Below are 17,560 nucleotides of genomic sequence, written 5' to 3'. Positions count from 1 at the left end.
CATGGCCTGTGGTTGACTAAGATTCAAGAGAAGGACAGATGGCGGTTGTGAAACGTCTACCAAACACAACCAACTGACTAATTTCTTTCGACGACAGAAAAGAAGGGGAAGCTGAGTAGGCTGCTGTACTCATATATTTACGCTTCCTGCAGCTATCCAGCTATAGCTATTGGAAATCTCATCTTTTGCCATCTACCTAACTGTTAGCTTCAACTATCTGATAATCCTCACTCATCCTAGCTTCTCGCTGCCCCGTACAGCTACATACCCCCTTCCTCCTCCCTAACGACCCGCATTCGTCATGTCATACGAAGAGGCCTCTTCTTCTCCTTCTTCCTCAAGTGCTCAAATTACTCCTAATGGCCCTTTAGCCCCAGAGACAATAGACCCTTCGTCCATACTGATTAAAGTCCTTTCACCCGCGGAGAACTTCCCCACTGATATTGCTTTTCGCGTGCTGCCAAAATCTACGATTGGAGAGCTCAAAAGTCGTATATCAACCACCTTGGATTCTCGGCCAGCGAATGACCTACAGCGCTTGATTTACAGGGGAAAGTTACTGACAGACCAACTTGTCATTGAGAACATCCTCGGACTGGGCCCCGGAAAGGATGGGGGCGCTGGGGTATGACCTGCCTCGTTATCGCTGTTTTTAAACATTGGTTCTGACCATCTAATTTTACTGCTCTTAGGATACACCCCAAGACGCATACACATTCCATTTGGTCATTCGCCCCTCGATAAATAGTCCCACAAGTCCCAGTCCTCCTCCAACTACTTTTCCAAACCCTGCACTCTTCGTAAACCCACGTTCACCGTTGTCGCACTCATCATCACCGGCACCACCGGACAGGCGGCTAACAACCACACGTACCACAACTACCCCAACCCCAAATTCATCGATAGTTACTACTACCACCCGTATAACAACAACTGTGCTTGCGCGCAATGGCGGACCTTCTATCACCGGGGAAAATTACGGTATGGGAATTGACGAATTGCGACAGGCATTGCATCAGCGTACTTTAGATGCACGGCAGCAGCAGCGAGATTTTGACGCTGCTCGACAAAGGTTGAATGAGAGCTTGTCACGGGCGAACCAAGTTTTGGGCCAGAGAATTGTAACGGCAAGGCAGGCAACCGGTTCCGCCTTGGGTGCGTCAGGTCAGAGCACTGGTATCTCGATTCCGGGCACAGGTACCTCGGGATCTGGCTCAAGTACTCCTACCCTAAGATATGGGCCAGGTGGTATCCCGGTTCCCTCTACAGGAGTGCCAACGCCGCTTTCTGGCGAGAATGGGAACGCATCTAGATCTTCGGGAGGACTTACAAGATCGGCCACGTCTGAGCAAATGAATCATACTTTGGAAGCTGAGGATGAAACTAGACGGCGCGCACTACTGGAATTACAAGAAGAAGAAATCAACCTACTTCCGACGACCGCAAGCTTTGCAACTGGCTCGAATCTTTTGGAGGATTTCTACGCTTCACCTCAACCACCGATTGGAAGGAACTTTCTAGGAGGGAACAATTTGGTTTACATGCTCCAAGATGCCTCGGGAGTTCCTACCGCCTTGCTAGTAGGCCCTCCCGGAAGCGCAGGATATCCAGCCCCTCCGCCCCCCTTTCCTGCTTTCAATATCAACTGGGGCGCAGGGGGATTAGCCGATTTACCTCCAGTAGATCTCCGGGCCCCTCGCTGGCCTATACCTGACAATATCAATCACGGTGTCCATGGAAACAATGTATTCCAGAACCCTGCTTTGGGGCAAGGCTTTGGGTTCCAAAATCACCATCAAGCTCATGCTCGGAATCACGGGAGGAGGCCAATCACTTTTGCTGATGTTCTTGCGGGAATTCGAGCTCGGGCTACTCATTTCTGGCTCGCTGCTAGGTTAGCTGTATTTGTCATCTTATTTACTGGCAGTGGAGGATGGAGACGGATGTTATACTTGGGATCTATCGCTGTCTTAATCTTCAGTATGTTTCCCCAGTAATGCAATCCTACATTTCAGATGCAGTCGTTAATGTTACTTTAGTTTGGCAAACCGGTATCTTCAATGATTTCCTCCGCCCTTTAATGGAGGCCATCAACCCACCTCCCCCCAACCCTAACCTCAACCCTAATCCAGTTGCGGCTGCAGATGGCCCTAACCTCGAGCCTAATCCAACTCAAACTCCATTAGCGCGCGATGCCAATGGAAATCCCATTGGACCCGCTCAAACTGCCGGAATGCTTGTTGCACGGCGCGAAGATCGTGTCAGAGACATAATCCGTGGCGTAGAGAGAGGCATCACAATCTTCTTGGCGAGTCTTATACCCGGACTCCACGAAAGACATGTTGACGCTGTTGAGGCGAGACAAAGAGAGGCGCAACAGTTAAGGGATGCGCAGGAGGCTGCCAATGCTGAGCCCGAAACTGCGGTTGCTGAGGACCAGGCACCTGCCGCGCCAGTAGGAGAAGACGGGCAAGAGGGCCTGGGGGCAGCTCCTCAAGCGGCTGCGGTTGAGGTCCAACCGGAGGTCATCCGGGGACTGCTATAAATAGTTCAATTGGTCGTACTGTCGTCTTACTGTTTTTTTTCTCCTGTTTTTTTTTCCGGCGGTTTGTTGATTCTAACTGGCGTGGAGCGGTACTTTTATGCCCCTCTCCTTTTAACCGCACCACTGTCACTGTTCGGAGTTCTGAATTGTATAGCTTTTTCTTTTGTGGTTCTGTGCAAAATGGTTTTATGTTCGAATCTCGATTTTCTTTACAACTGCAGTCAGCGACATGCAGATCAATACCAACTTGCGCGCGGTATTTTGAATACGAATTTCTTCATTTTTACGGGTATATATGTATATACATTTTAAACTGGTAGAAAAATGCCGAGGGTGTATTATGTTCTCACGTATTCGCTTCTAATCCAACCTTAGAGTACATGTAGTAGAGTGATAATGCATGATCCACGCTAGAACCCCACATCCCATTCCCCACCAATCTCGGAGAAACACAGTGGAGGCTCTGCAATGCCAAGAAACAACCCCTCAACGATGATGTTGCTCCATCAACCCCACTAAGGTCCAGCCCCGCCAAAACTCAAAGTTGTCATTTTGATCAATTTCTGCCGAATCTTCATATATTTACTCGATAGATATGCCTAGCTACAAGATTGTTGTTTTCGAGGGTACGTGCCAGCACCCATCTTACATGCGCGCCCACCTTGTGCTGATATAAGATTGTTCATGCAGGTGACCACTGTGGTCCGGAGGTCACCAAGGAGGCTATCAAGGTTCACCAACACTCAATTAGGCACTACAATTATAATATTGAAAGTTAACAACCTTTACGAGAATATAGGCTCTCAAAGTTGTTGCCGCTAGCAACCCTGATATTGAGTTCGACTTTCAGCCTCACTTGTTGGGTGGTGTAGGTTGAATTCATTTCTCCCAACTGGCCTAAGGAATTAGGGCATTAATTGTATAAATAGGCCTCAATTGATGCGATTGGCACCGCCCTCGGTGATGAAGCTCTCTCTGCCGCTAAATCAGCCGATGCCGTCCTCTTAGGCGCTGTCGGTGGACCCGTATGTTCCACCCCAATAGCCTTACACCCTACCAATTTACAAATGCTGACCAATTCCCCAATTCGCAGAAATGGGGAACCGGCGCTGTTCGCCCTGAGCAGGGTCTCTTGAAGCTCCGCAAGGAAATGGGAACCTTCGGCAACCTCCGTCCTTGTAATTTCGCCGCCGAATCGCTGATCCAATTCTCACCGCTCAAGGAGTCTGTCTGCCGCGGTGTCGACTTCAACATCATCCGTGAACTAACCGGAGGAATCTACTTCGGTGACCGCAAAGAGGATGATGGTGATGGCTATGCCTACGACATGGAGCCTTACCACCGTCACGAGGTTGAGCGCATCACCCGCTTAGCTGGTCACCTAGCTATGCAACACAACCCCCCGCTCCCTGTGTGGAGTTTGGACAAGGCGAATGTCCTTGCTACCTCTCGCCTGTGGAGAAAAACCGTCGACGAGGTTATGATCAAGGAGTTCCCGACCATCAAGTACGGCCACCAGTTGATTGATTCTGCGGCTATGTTGATGGTCAAGAACCCCCGCGCGCTGAACGGAATCATTGTTACGAGCAACTTGTTCGGAGATATTATCAGTGACGAGGCCAGTGTCATTCCAGGAAGTTTGGGGCTCTTGCCTAGTGCAAGTTTGTCGGGCATCCCTGATGGTAAGACCAAGGTTAATGGTATCTACGAGCCTATTCACGGATCTGCTCCAGATATCGCTGGTAAAGGTAGGCTATTTGTTCTTTATGTCTCTTTGATTCACGGATAATTACTTACTTCTGATAGGGATTGTCAACCCTGTTGCCGCTATTCTATCATGTGCCATGATGCTCAGGTATTCCCTAAACCTCCCCAAGGAGGCTGTAGCCATCGAAGATGCTGTGCGCAAGGTCCTTGACATGGGCGTCAGCACTGGCGACATCGGTGGAAAGGCCACCACTGCTGAGGTCGGTGACAAGATCGCCGAGGTTCTTGCCGAGATTTTGGAGGCATGAGTGATAAATGGTGATTGTTCGGTTTATTTACGGACTGTAGTCATTTGACTCGCCATTTGTTCAAAGCAAAAAAATAAAAATAAAAAAAGCATCTAAAAAGTTTTCATATATGTACTAGGAAAGGTTTAATTATATGTGGGGTACTCAAATGCATTGAAGCCAAGAAAAAACAGTTCAATTGTCCTAACGCCTGTGATATGATTTTTTTCTCCGAAACGCCTTATGCCATAATTCGCCCGCCTCTACCCGACTATCTCAATTCTAACTCTGATATCATTTTACCTGACATAAAAGGAATTTCCTCTTGGTCGACACTTGGACTGGAGTAGCTCCTTAGTTTAATACTGATCATATGCATTTGGGAGTAGACTTACGGTTCCAGAGAGAATATCTGCAGCCCACGAACATGGGTATCTTTTCCATTTTGATGGTTCGCATGAATGCAAACTTGAATAAGGAAAGTTCGAAGCTGTCCACTAAAGAAAGTCAATACAAACTCCATAAGTAAAATGACCATGAGACGTACTCCTTATGAACACCTTCTAACGGAACATCGATCCAGCCACTCGGCTGTTCAAAGTTCATAGTGGTGACTTCTTGCAAATCATGATATCCGGTTCCGGACATGATTGAGATTTTTGTCGGAGTATACGACTCATCATTCTCAAAATCAAGAAACATCCGGATACGCTTAACGAATACTCGTTTAGCGAAGTGAATATTAATCATATGTGGTTGAGGGCCATCAGACCTGTTATATTAGAATTAGTCAACTGTAACAAAATAAAAGCATTGTATGATAAGACTTGCTGCCAGAAGAGATTTGTATCCTCATCTCTCAGTTGTTCCACGCCATTTCCAGGCTTGGCGGTAGAGACAGTCCAAGAGGCAAGGTTCCCGATCTCCTTTAACCCCTCCAGTGATGCCTCAGGCACTGTGATGACTCCACAAATATTAGTCTTACGCCAGGGCGCCCAGCACACAACAGGATGGGAGTCTAACTGCTGCTTCCACCGGTGGTTTCTTGTTCGTCGTCATCGTCTTCCTCATCCTCCTCGTCCTCATCCTCATCCTCGTCTTCCTCTTCATCCTCATCTTCGTCCTCATCATCCTCATCCTCCTGTGAGATTGTGTCCTCGTCCCCATCGTCATCCTCGGTCAGAATTGGCGATGGCGAGTTTCTATTATTGATGGGACTCTGACGGCCCCCATAATGGGGGTTGTGTTCGCGGGTCCTGGGCGGCATTGTTGCTACCAAATTCTGGGGAGACGCGTTGAGGGGTGAGGTCGAAACACCTACTAATATTAAAGACGTGAATATATAGGATCACGTGCGTGATCTACTAAACAGGGTCTAAATGCATGAATTGAACGCGAAGTCCGGGTAAATTAGCTCAAAGCTCTGATTTAAAGCTCTGGCTCCCAGCAGTCCTCTTAAGACTAGTACCACATTCATCTACATGCGTTTTAGACCGATGGTCGTTTGATATGCTTGTGAAACCCCGGACACAATTTCAAATCCTAGTCCGCCATAAACCGCCAAAAATCATGAATTTACAAGAGGACATAACAAAAGGTCAATTACACTACATCTTATCAAACATATAAGCACAACTATCATACACCACCTACAATCGAGAAATAAACTCTACTCAATAGGATACTATAACTCAATCATAATTAATCACTCGGTCAGCTAAATGCTTGTTATAAAATGCTATACAGGGATTATTTCTCTCTCATCCTGCCGGTAATCTAGACCGAATATCTTTTGGAGATAGCCCATATATTAAGATTTTACCTACATGAACCGGCTATCGGCATCGTATCGAGGATCCAGATCAGATTTTACTCGCATAGAAATTAATTAATTGTTTGGAATTCTTCAGGGTAACTAAAAGCTTCTATAAAGGTATATACATAAATTCCGGCGAATGGTGAGGCTGAAGAAAATGTCTTGGTCTTGTGTCACAAAGGATCGTGATATATATAGTCAAGAAAAACCCCAACACTGTACCAGCAGCTTAAGATGCTGCCAAAGCCATGAACAGGACTATCAATTGCGCAGATTTTGCCAACAGACGAGATGACCAAGTGTACTTCCAAAGCGTGCGAGAGGCTAGTGAAAACTGGAACGAAACTATTGACCTCTGCGCGAAGGAGGTCTGCGGAGCCTTGTTGGGCGGGAGGGGAAATGCTGATATATCGGGCGTCGGAGTGAGTGCAAAGACAATCACGATAAGGCCAGATTTGGGGGGGTTAACAAATCTTAGGTATTGATCGGCTACTTCGCACAGAATGTTATTGGGTTTGTCTTGACCGCCGTTATCTTTACATACTTCCTGCAAAATCCGCCTAGTTCTCGGTCTAGAAGGTGGACGAAACACATCACATATGTCAAGGGAGCTCTAGAAGCGTACCAGAGCTGTTCGATCTTTTTCAGTGCCTCGATCCAACTCGTTACTGTGATATTTCATGCAAGGAAGGACTTCGGCGGAGGAATCAAGAACATAACGATCATAAGTGGCCACGAGATTGAGATTGGCTGGAGCGTCAGCCTTCTCATATTCGTTCCCTTGTTCTATCAGTTCTCGATTCCAGATAGCTTTCTCAAACGGCGAGGTTTGAATATAGTATTCGTCTCTTTGTGCGGACTATTTCACCTGTACATATTCCTCTCACGGGTCTACGCCTTTTCCGCGCCCGAGCCTGTCGGAACGGTTGTCTCGCAACCAGAACTGGATGCCCTTCAGGCAAGATGCCGCCAGCCGGAGAGAACGCTCTCGAATTACGAACGAAAGGTGTCAGCTATCATCTATTTTACCGGCTCGTCGTTATTATTCCTAATTCTCTTATACAAATCCACGGCCATGACAAAGAAAGCGCTCCTAAGATATCATGCACCTTACCACAGAAAGGCTCGGGGCTTTTTTTATTTTGGAATCCTTCCGCTGATAGCGTTCAGCCAGATCTGGTTCATACTTCGAGTACGCATGGAGCAGAAAGAAATGGCAAAATACCTAGGACTGGATTTCTTAGATGATAATTGGGGATTTGGACAAATAATTGCTCTTCTTATATGGATGCCAGTGGTAGTTGAGTATCTGTACCAATATTACAGTAAGAAACCTTTGCAAGTACCATTGAAAGGGTATTATTGACTTTCCAGGTGATGTCGAACCAAGCCTGGGCGCAAACGTGGTTCCGTACCAACAAAACCAATTTTCTAGCACTACGGTGGTGATGGTATGCTCGTAACCCTCCGAGCATTAATGATATTACTGTAGGTTCTAATAATTGTAGGCGCCCCTGCAGTCACCCCGAACGCAAGGTACAGGCCGGACAGGTTCTCTTTGAGCGAATGCATGATACCAAGTGATGACTTATGAATGTGTAGGGTAATTGATAAATTGAGAAAAGCAAGTTTTGGACATATATTTCACAGGCTCATTGCATCTAAGAAAGTCTTTGAACAAGTGATTTCCCTCATCTGCACGATACCATATAAGTCTGCCACGATTTGTACTTGCAGAAACTGGTCTCGTTTGTTCTAAAAACGCTTCCCAGGCCTTGTGCGCCAAGGGCTAGGTAAGTTAGGGCTAGGGCCTTTAAAGCGTGGGGTATTCGCTGGCAGCAACCAAATTAAACCTCCAGTTCTACTCATTTCTTGAAGTCGTGAATCAGCCAGCTTCACACATCTATTTTAGCAAACCTCACCTTCACCAGCTCCCCCATCAAACTATTCTTTTTCAGGAAATAAAATCCAAGATGCTTGAGACTATGTATCTCACCAGGCACGGCGTTTGTACCTCCAATAATCTTGAACCTTAAAGAAACCAAAAACTCTTGCTTATCAAAAAACACAGTTCCGCAGCAACTGGGTCACTGATAACCAAGGGAAATACACTGCTACCATCACCTCTCCCACCGGCATTCCATCAGATCCTCCACTCGCCTCCCATGGAGAAGACCAAGCAAAGGAACTTGCTACTCACCTGGCCAAACTAGACCCCAAGATCGACAGGATATACAGCAGCCCTTTCTACCGGTGTCTCCAGACCATCAACCCGATCGCTGAGCTGCTCGACCTCCCAATTCTGGCTGAAAATGGCATTGGGTATGTTTTTTGCATCGCAATTTATGGTGGCACCCGCAATTTGCGAGATACCAGAGCTCCCATAGAAGGCCTTAGACCTTAGCTAATTGCATGGGGTCTACTACCTGCTGTTTGTTTAGGGAATGGTATGGAACAGCCCGCTTCGGTTCGTCTTTTTTTCCTCCATTCTCTCTCCATATTTGCTTTTTTGGGCGTGTGACAAGCTCTAACAAAGCACATAACCAGATCATCCTTCCCCCGCTTCACCCGAGCTCCTCCACAAGTTCTTCCCCCGTGTCCAGGTTTCATACGACCCTACTATTATCCCCTCTAGCAAGGGGGAGACGCTCGCCGAGATCCACGACCGCACCGCATATGCGCTCGCTAAGATCATCGCCTCGATCGACAAGCAATGGGCTGAAGAAGGTACAGGTCCCAAGAGCATTCTCCTGTGCACCCACGCGGCCACCAACATTGCCGCCGGTCGTGCCCTTACAGGTACGTACTCCGTCAAAGCTCCCTCCCCCGTCTTTGTCTCTCCCCCAAACTCACCCCCCGTGTTATAATAGGTGACCAAGGCCTCGACGTCAAGACGGGCACGTGCTCACTCTCAACCTACCGCCGCCGCAAACCCCCAGTGACCCCACTACTTCCGAACCCCTCCGATGACAACCCAATCCCCGACACCAACTGGCGCGATGGCAACGGAGTTGGCGGCGGCTGGGACATTCTCGTCAACGGAGACTGCTCCTTCCTCCGCGACGGCGAGGAGAGGAATTGGTGGTTCTCCGGCGACGAGGCTTGGGATTTTGATGTCACCAGGACCCCGCCGGATTTCGGGGGCCCGGGAACGGTACCCGCGCCCGGGAGGATGGAGGATAACATCAAGGAAGTCGAGGCCAAGATCTAATTTTGGGGGTTATTGCTGTAGTTGTTTTTGTAAGACAAACTAGGTAGTTAGTTTAGATACGTACCTAGCTGTGAGAGTTATCATTACTCACGCTTCGTTCTCATTCGCTGTATACCCTTGTTTTTTCGTATTTCCGGAGTCTAGAGGATTTAGTTTGGATTGAGTTCTGTCTGGCAGTTTGCATAAAAGGGCCTTTAGGCAGAATATAATGCAGAGCTCGTTAACTGAAAGAGCTTGGGCGAGTGAGCTTTCGTGGTTTGAGACAGCAGTGCAGTGCAGTGACATGATGTAAGTACATGTATGGTGGGCGTCACGATATCGGGGTCGGTCTTGGCACATGTAAAAATCTCCATCAGGTAAATCATCACCTATTTAGGTGTTTTTGAGCTCACAGATGGCAGATCAACGCCCTTTTGGTAATAAACCGAGTGCTTTATGGTGATGGACAGGGGTATTTTGATCTGGCCTTAACAATTTGTATGGGTAAAAATTGACATGTCTCCCTACCAAACTCACCCAACTTCAAAGTCTACTCCTCAACCACAACACAAGATAATTAAAAAATTAAAGGCCGTAGAATGATTATCCTCTTGGTTCTCTGTCATTCTACGGCCTCTAATCAAAATATATTGTGTTGTGGTTGAGGAGATAGATTTGACGTTCATGTACTTTTACCGGCCCCGATATCGTGACACCCACCATACTCTAGTATCTGTATCTAGCGTGATCTAGGTAACCGTGAAGATGCTAATGTAGGATGGGCAAATGCTAGAGTAGCTAGCTACATACATGTAGAGTAAGTACTCTATTTGAAGTACAGTAAGTGCTCTACCAATATATATTGCGTACATCATCTGTTTATCCACCGCAGTCGCACACGCTGCACCACCAGAACGATAAGGAACCCGCGCACTAGCCCCAACCAGGACCCTGACGGTAATGATAGCTCTAACCCCAAAATTCGTCCCTAACTACCAACTAACTACAGCCCTACAAGAAAAAATAAAAATAAAAAATAGAAAAAAAATAACCTAATACCCAAAAGCCCTCAACCCCCACCTCTTCCTCTTCCCCACCACCTCCTTCCCCTTCCCCTTCCCAACACCCCTCTCCACCATCGGATTCTCCCTCACCCACCTCTCGTCGGCCTCCCACCTCCTCAGCGCCACCGCCTCGTCCCACTCCACCTCCTTCAAATACACCTCGGCCGCCTCCCAGTCCGTACACTTCGTGCGCACCTGAAAGCGCTTCACCGCCGACTTTCTTGCCTCCTCTACGGCCTCCTCCTCCGTCGGCGGGTGCGACAGCGACGGGCCGGAGTACGGATGCGGGATCTCTAGTGTGCGCCGCGCGTGCAGGAGGTGGTCGCTGTAGAGGCGGTTGTGCAGGCGGAGTGTCTGCGCGGGCAGGTTGTAGAGGACAGAGATGGAGAGGAGGCTGTCGGTGGGGCGGATGTAGTGGTGGACGACTGCCCCGCTGCTGCTGCTGCCGCTGGGATAGGAGGGCGGCGGGGGAGGCGGATCGGAGGTGTAGGGTGGGGGGAGGGGGCGGAAAGTGGTGGTGGTTGGCGCGGCTTCGACTCTGGCTTTTGAGGGTAGGGATTGACAGAAGGGACAGTAGGCGGCGAAGCGGGGGTTTGCCTTTGAAGCAGGGGGTGGAGTGTTAGATTAATGGTTTTATTGTTTATTTTTTTATATTTATTTTATGGGAATATGTGATGTGATGTGATGTGACGAGATCACGATCCACCTCCAACGGGTAGATCTGGAAAAAGAACTAAAGCAAAGCAAAGAACTGAGCATAGGAATCATACATCGACGCAATCGCCACAGACGGCCCTCCCACAGCATTCCTGCATCGTGCTCCTCGGAAGGACCTCCCCAGCTTCCTCTCCCAATTGCTGTTTCTTCTCCTCAGCCACCACCACCGCCGCTGGCAGAATCTCGTTTGTACATATCGCGCAGTAGAGCTGTGCCGACGACGCATATGACGGAAGACTGGCGCTCGGCGTCGACGATGTCGACGTAGCCTCCAGCTCTTCCTTCTCATCCATGGCGGTCATTCCTTCCCTTTGGTTTTTGAATTCTTTCACTTTTGAGTAGGTATGTATGTTATGTACCCTTTCCTTTTCTTCACTTTCCTCTTTATGGAGGGGCGGTGTGGGCAGCTGGGGGGGCAATAGGCAGCAAGAAACAGTTTTCTCCACGAGCTCCCAGCTGGTTGGTTCGTATTGCAGGACTCACAATAGGACAGGATAGGCAGGCCGAGTGAGAGTGCAGATCCGTCTAGAAAGTATGTATTACAAGAAAAGAAAAAAAAAGGAAGCAGCCCAAGATCGAGGAACACACAATTAAACTGCTGTTACGCTACTCTGTCGTGTTTCGTTTCATCGGAGGAAGCATCAGCAGAAGATGAAGAAGCAAATCCTCATCACACTCACTCGCCCCGATGATATCTCCGTTATCTAATCGGCAGCCGGCGGGCGGCGCGGGGCTTGCCGTTCAGTCGCTGTGCATGCGAGAGGCTGATCGGGCCCAGCGTGGACTGGCCACCGTCGATAAGCGACCGGCACTTTCCGTCAGGCTGGTCCGTGCGTTTGTGTTTGTGTGTGGGCCGAAGACATAGCAAACAGAACCATCAGACAGGATCCGCCGTCAGTAGGTGAGCGACTGTAGAGCAGCGGGTAGGCCGCGGACTCTGGAGGTTTTTGGTCTGAAAAATAGGAAAAAAAACGGAACACTAGAGGAACCTCCTACTCTAGCGGCAGGAACAGCACCAGGAGTTGGAATTGCTAGTATTTACTCTGCTCTTCTCATGCAGCGATCCTAGATGTCTTTCAATTACATTCCTCTCTTCCCCCACCACCCACCACCCACCACCCACCACCCACCACCCACCACCCACCACCCACCTCCCACCTCCGCTGCTACAGTGAGACGACCTACAGTACATAAAACCTCCACCACCAGGACGCACAAGTAATAATGCATCGTGAATCAGTAAAACAAAACAAAAAAGGGTTCCAGCCAGGCACATGGAGACCGCATGCCCATGAACCCCTCATGCTCAAAAAAAATAAAAAAGCCATATTCTCTCAACCATTGGGAGCCAAAAGCGCCCCTAGTTAGGTACCTGGGCAATGGGTTTCCATGCTCTTCGAATTCGATCATAGAGAAATTTACTTCCTCATGGCCCATGGGTCTCTGTTGGATGTCTCAGAAAGATTTTTCTCTCCCTACTTCCCAGGATGGGACTCCAAGTACCAACCGCGCGCACGCATGCATGCGTGCATGCAGCTTGCTGGGAGTGAGAGGTGCGAGGGGCATCATTATGCTAAGCTTTGATACTGCGCGGGCGAGGGATTTTTTGGTTCCCTCCTCCTCCTCCAGGTCAACGATAACGACGATGATTTGTCATTGAGCATTCTTTTTTTCTCCCTCGTGCCAGGGTTCCAGGATTACTGTTCATTGAAAATTCCGGAGGCTTGGGTAGGAATAAGAAATTAAAGGTCACGTTTACCCAGCTGGGTACATACGACTTGCAAGGTTGGTTGTTGTTGTGAGGTTGAGTAGGTATCGTGAGTATCGTACTACCTATCTAGGCTACCAAGCTAGGTGAGTATGTACATGTAAGTAATTAAGCATGCAGCGTTCTTTGCAAAAAATCAATAACTCCACATAGCCAAGTTACATAGCCAAGTGCAAAGATATAGCTCGCCGAACACAAAAACCTCTATGCCCCCCTTACCCCCGGCCCCTCCCCTTTTGATTCACAGCTGTAGAACCGGTTACCGTTTGTATTGATTGACACGTACGTAGGGCTTGCCCGAGATAGAGAGAGAAAAAACATGCTATGAGTATAAAACAGTTGTGTATCAATATATCACCAGCCCGTAGCGTACCAGTAGATAGGGCTCCGTACCCGGGCTTGGCACCTCGTTCCGGGGAGTTGAGAGCTCGAGAGAGATGTTTGGAATCCCAATCCCAGGTAAATCCCTACTCTTCGCCTTACTCCCCGTTATTATGCAGCAGCAGCGGCAGCGGCATTTCCATAGTTTGGGATCTTTGCGGAGTAAAATCTCTCACCCAGTCGACCAGCTAGACGTGACGAACCAGCCCCCTCTGCACATCTAAAGGAATATCAATATCCGCTGCCGCCAGTACAGCGGTGGGTAATAAGTCATCGGACGACCTGGCCACAATTTTGCCTGCAAACGCGTATTTTGGTGGTGTTCCGTCTGATGACTTATTACCCACCGCTGTACAATAAAGTACATACAGCGAATATCAATGTATTTTTGGTCGTCAGGAGTTGAGTACATGTAGATCATCCCCACCCTACATACATACATCCAAGCCCTGGTTTTTCCAGTCATCATGATCCAGGAACCGAGGCGGAAAGGCTTTAATTGATAACGCAAGCATACATGTAATAATCAAGCCTCTGATACCCTCCACAACATCAATATTTATTTAACAAAACAAACAACGTACCAACGGCCCCCGGGCCCCTGTGGAGGAGAGGAGATGCTTCGGCGTTGCCGTTAACCGGCGAAGCAGCCGATATAAACCCTAGTGTGAATTCTTTTTTTGTTTGTTTAATTCATACTCGCATGCAACCTTTCAGTTATGGCGGAGCACTCAATATACAGTACAAGTACAGGGTCCTAGTGTGAATTCGCTCTTGAGCAAGAAGGGGGAGCAGAGGAACAGGGGAGAAGGGGACAAAAAAACAAGCAAAGCAAGCCACTAACTCGCTAGTTAACGATCCCGTGTGTGCACCAAGCGATAGGCATCCCCGGAAAGAAATATTTGGGGAGCTTATTTTTATGAGGCGTTCAGCCCAAGGCGAAGGAACGTCTACCTACTATTCTACATGGAGAAGGATCAACAGGGTGAATAGGTACCTAGTTTGGTTGGCACTGCTAAAGACGATAGTCAAAGTGCCGATCCTATTTGTGAGGCAAACGTCAGTGTAGCAGTGTTGATCTCCAAGATGTGATGACTTTTGCGATCTCCGGGTATGTTGTGTCTTTGTAATGCTGGGAGCCAGTGAAACTCTGAAAAATTGATATGTAGCTCTGTTCTGTTGATGGGGTACAGCTTGCGGTAAGACTATTGTAGAAATATGGGAGGAGTCCTATTGGCTTGCCCAGCCCCTGTTTCTACAATAATTTTACCTCTCGCTGTACAAGTTATTGTACCTACACTCACGGGTTGACGGTGGATCCTATCTCCTGGCAGGCAGATTTAAGGCCAATGGCACGTTTTGACCGACGCCATACTCGGCATTGTACTGTAAATACATACTCCCTGGCCGCCATCGCGTAGAAGCGCGTTCATTTTCAGATCAACGGTGACGTCATCGCCGAAGTCACCACCACAGCAAGTTTTCAACTCACTTTTTCTTTGCGTGGGGGTCGATAGTATATTCCTAATATTTGTCCCGGGATATTGGAATTGTGGCGTAAGTTCTAATTGTAGTTACTCTGCATGAGGGGAGCTTTTGGCGGTGAGAAAAAGGGTGACCTACCTATTCCTGTTGGTGCGGTGTGTTGTGGTGGAATATCACGTGTTCAACCTCGAATATCAGAGGCAAAGCACAGGCGGGCCGTCATGTGCATAAATCAATTGGTTGATATATGTACGGGATCGTATTTCAATTTACCTATTCCGTATCTTTGATCGATCCTGTCACCAGAATCTCGAAACCACGGAAGTGAGAACGGCAAAAGTTGGGTAAACTGCTGGAGCTCCAGAAAGACCCTCTACAGTTTTCTGGAAGAAATGACCCTCTACAGTTTTCTGGAAGAAATGACCCTACCACTGGTTAAAGTCAGTTGTTACCCAGGAGCACCAGTGCATATCAATTGTTGCATTGTGGTTGAAATGAAAGCTCGGAACGTTATGTATGCCTAATAGAAAAGCAAAAGCGGGTAGGTGTTTAAAGAAAAACAAGTTTAGTCGTGGAGTTGCTTGGATACCGGTAAGCTAAAACGGAATGAAGCTGTCAAGTTACAGCCAGGAGGGCCCCGGGGAACACGTTTCAAGACAATTTGGGGCAAGCAGAAGACAGCACATTCTACTAACAGACACGGGTGAGATGCAGAGAATGGCAAGGATTTTCTCAACTTTCAAGGTCGAAATAAAGATATGGCTTTTAAGGTATCGTGAACCGCCGTATAACTTCGGAACTGAGGCAGTTGGAGGGCGGGCTTGGCTCTTATACTGCTGCTAATCTTAGGACACTGGCCGCTTCGATGCAGTATCCGTGAGTCTAAGCAGGTGCATTTCTAGCCCTGCAGATGATATATTAGATTATGTGCGGTGTTTTGCTCTCTGGTGGTGAACCGGTGACAGAAATTGGTCAAGTCCCTTTTCTTTTCTCACGCGAATGCTGGATTGCCCTTGTAAATTATTCCCGCCACTCGCTTGCTAATTGAGGTAGATGAAACGAGGGATTGGTGGCTTTAGTCCGGCACTTCCTGGTATCGTGAAATTGGGTTACGGTGCCCTCAAGTGGATATGACGGTGAGTGTGCCTTGGAAGTCGAAGCTTGCAGGCAGCAGAAATGAAAGAAATGTACGGTACTGTAGGAAAATAAAAAATAATTCAGTAGTCTTGATAAAACAAGGAACCAAGACCATCACCCATCCTACCTGCATGAGTACTTTTTCCTTTCGATTTAATTCGTGTTTGGAGATTCTGCCACCCGTTTTATTTGTTTTTCGCGGATGGGATTGTGGAGAAATCCATCAAATGCAAGATGGAGAACCGATTAAGGGCGGCTGCTGCATGAAGCAAGGAAGGGTCATTGAATCGGTGCGATACTTGTATACCCTAGGTCATGGCCTACGTAGTGTGTGCATGGTTACATGTGATACTTTTTGCGATATGCCTGATCATTTTTCATAGGCAGCAAGACCTCTCGGGAGAAATAATTGAGAGAAGCCTTCTCATTTGCCAGAGAAACCCTCTTTATGTAGAACAGAGCACACACAATGTAGGTACTTGTAGGTAAGCAAGTACATGTACCTACATGTTGTGTTCCTTTATTGCACGTTGTGTAGCCAGGTGCATCGTGTTCAAGCCAGGGATGTTTGGGGTGAGCCTCAAGGAGGGGTTCAGTAGTGGAACTGCGGGGCGAAAAGATGAAGGGGTCTATCTAGAAAGGAAAGAAAGCTTCGATACATCAGGAATGCGTGGATTTTTGTTTATTCCCTTTTAGAACTATATGTACATATATGTATCTTTCTCCATAACTGCATGTAGAGTTGTGGTTATCAAACAGGAATCCTCTGGTGCTCGCCGCTATCGAGACGCTATTGCGGCCTTTTATTAGTAGTCTGCCCGCCTTCATCTTCGGATTATGTTTCCGCCCACTCGGATAGAGACCTTTGGCCGCAAGGTACCTTATGCTACCACGCAAGCAAGCACCGTCCAAAAGCTTTTCTTGCTCATCTTGCCTGGTATTGGAATTTAGGTCAGGCTTGGCATTACCGCTTTTCCGCCGCCGTCTACTACATACAATCTTGAAGTTAGGGGAGAGAGGGGAAGGGGCGCGGGTTATTAGTTTGGGATATGATAGAGTGAGAGAGACTGAGAGAGAGACAGTAGACAGAAATGTAGGATACAGAGACAGCACTGCTATCTATCTAGACTAGTCGAAAAGCTTCAGCCCCGCATGCCAGGGCAATAGAAGGACTAAACGAACGAACAGGACTCGGACCACAGTTCGTAAAAATCAACTCAGGGCAAGAGCTAAAGTGCATGCCGACCGGTACGCGCGGAGAGGAGAGACGTTGAGAGACACACAGAAAAATCGACGTTGGCTTTTTTTTTTACTGCGCCCCATCACAACCAAAAAAAAAAAAAAAAGCAGCCAAACCCTATAATCCTACCAACCCGTTCTAGTTCTGGTTCTTCTTCCACCTTTTCTTCTACTCCTTCTGTTGCCGCTGCTTCTGCTTCTGCCTCTTCCTCTTCCTGGTCTCG

At 47.9% G+C, this 17,560-nt stretch overlaps 6 protein-coding genes across 6 annotated transcripts; 4 read left to right on the top strand and 2 right to left on the bottom strand.

Moving 5' to 3' along the window:
* Positions 1–301: 301 nt before the first annotated feature.
* On the top strand, positions 302–2,545 carry LAJ45_02287 (uncharacterized protein; the record flags this gene model as incomplete). Its single annotated transcript, XM_046111878.1, has 3 exons — positions 302–625; positions 693–1,980; positions 2,040–2,545. 3 exons carry the CDS (start codon positions 302–304, stop codon positions 2,543–2,545), a joined length of 2,118 nt encoding a protein of 705 aa, XP_045974778.1.
* Positions 2,546–3,140: 595 nt separating this feature from the next.
* LAJ45_02286 (uncharacterized protein) lies at positions 3,141–4,560 on the top strand (the record flags this gene model as incomplete). The annotated part of the gene is made up of 7 exons (XM_046111877.1): positions 3,141–3,171; positions 3,236–3,276; positions 3,345–3,413; positions 3,475–3,570; positions 3,639–4,293; positions 4,352–4,400; positions 4,476–4,560. The coding sequence occupies 7 exons, from the start codon at positions 3,141–3,143 to the stop codon at positions 4,558–4,560; spliced, it is 1,026 nt and encodes a 341-aa protein (XP_045974777.1).
* A 250-nt stretch (positions 4,561–4,810) lies between these two features.
* On the bottom strand, positions 4,811–5,806 carry LAJ45_02285 (uncharacterized protein; the record flags this gene model as incomplete). The annotated part of the gene is made up of 5 exons (XM_046111876.1): positions 4,811–4,880; positions 4,935–5,036; positions 5,087–5,311; positions 5,371–5,503; positions 5,563–5,806. The coding sequence occupies 5 exons, from the start codon at positions 5,804–5,806 to the stop codon at positions 4,811–4,813; spliced, it is 774 nt and encodes a 257-aa protein (XP_045974776.1).
* A 797-nt stretch (positions 5,807–6,603) lies between these two features.
* Positions 6,604–7,962, top strand: LAJ45_02284 (uncharacterized protein; the record flags this gene model as incomplete). Its single annotated transcript, XM_046111875.1, has 5 exons — positions 6,604–6,777; positions 6,834–7,680; positions 7,730–7,806; positions 7,864–7,891; positions 7,958–7,962. The coding sequence occupies 5 exons, from the start codon at positions 6,604–6,606 to the stop codon at positions 7,960–7,962; spliced, it is 1,131 nt and encodes a 376-aa protein (XP_045974775.1).
* A 366-nt stretch (positions 7,963–8,328) lies between these two features.
* Positions 8,329–9,566, top strand: LAJ45_02283 (uncharacterized protein; the record flags this gene model as incomplete). Its single annotated transcript, XM_046111874.1, has 5 exons — positions 8,329–8,361; positions 8,427–8,677; positions 8,797–8,822; positions 8,903–9,154; positions 9,226–9,566. 5 exons carry the CDS (start codon positions 8,329–8,331, stop codon positions 9,564–9,566), a joined length of 903 nt encoding a protein of 300 aa, XP_045974774.1.
* Positions 9,567–10,597: 1,031 nt separating this feature from the next.
* LAJ45_02282 (uncharacterized protein) lies at positions 10,598–11,619 on the bottom strand (the record flags this gene model as incomplete). Its single annotated transcript, XM_046111873.1, has 2 exons — positions 10,598–11,206; positions 11,380–11,619. 2 exons carry the CDS (start codon positions 11,617–11,619, stop codon positions 10,598–10,600), a joined length of 849 nt encoding a protein of 282 aa, XP_045974773.1.
* Positions 11,620–17,560: the final 5,941 nt, after the last annotated feature.

The sequence above is a fragment of the Morchella importuna genome (genome assembly GCF_003444635.1).
Source record: "Morchella importuna strain M04M26 chromosome Unknown Morimp01GS004, whole genome shotgun sequence".
Taxonomy (NCBI): Eukaryota; Fungi; Ascomycota; class Pezizomycetes; order Pezizales; family Morchellaceae; genus Morchella; species Morchella importuna.
The sequence above is the reverse complement of the archived record's forward strand: the minus strand, read 5'-3'. Positions and strand labels throughout refer to the sequence as shown.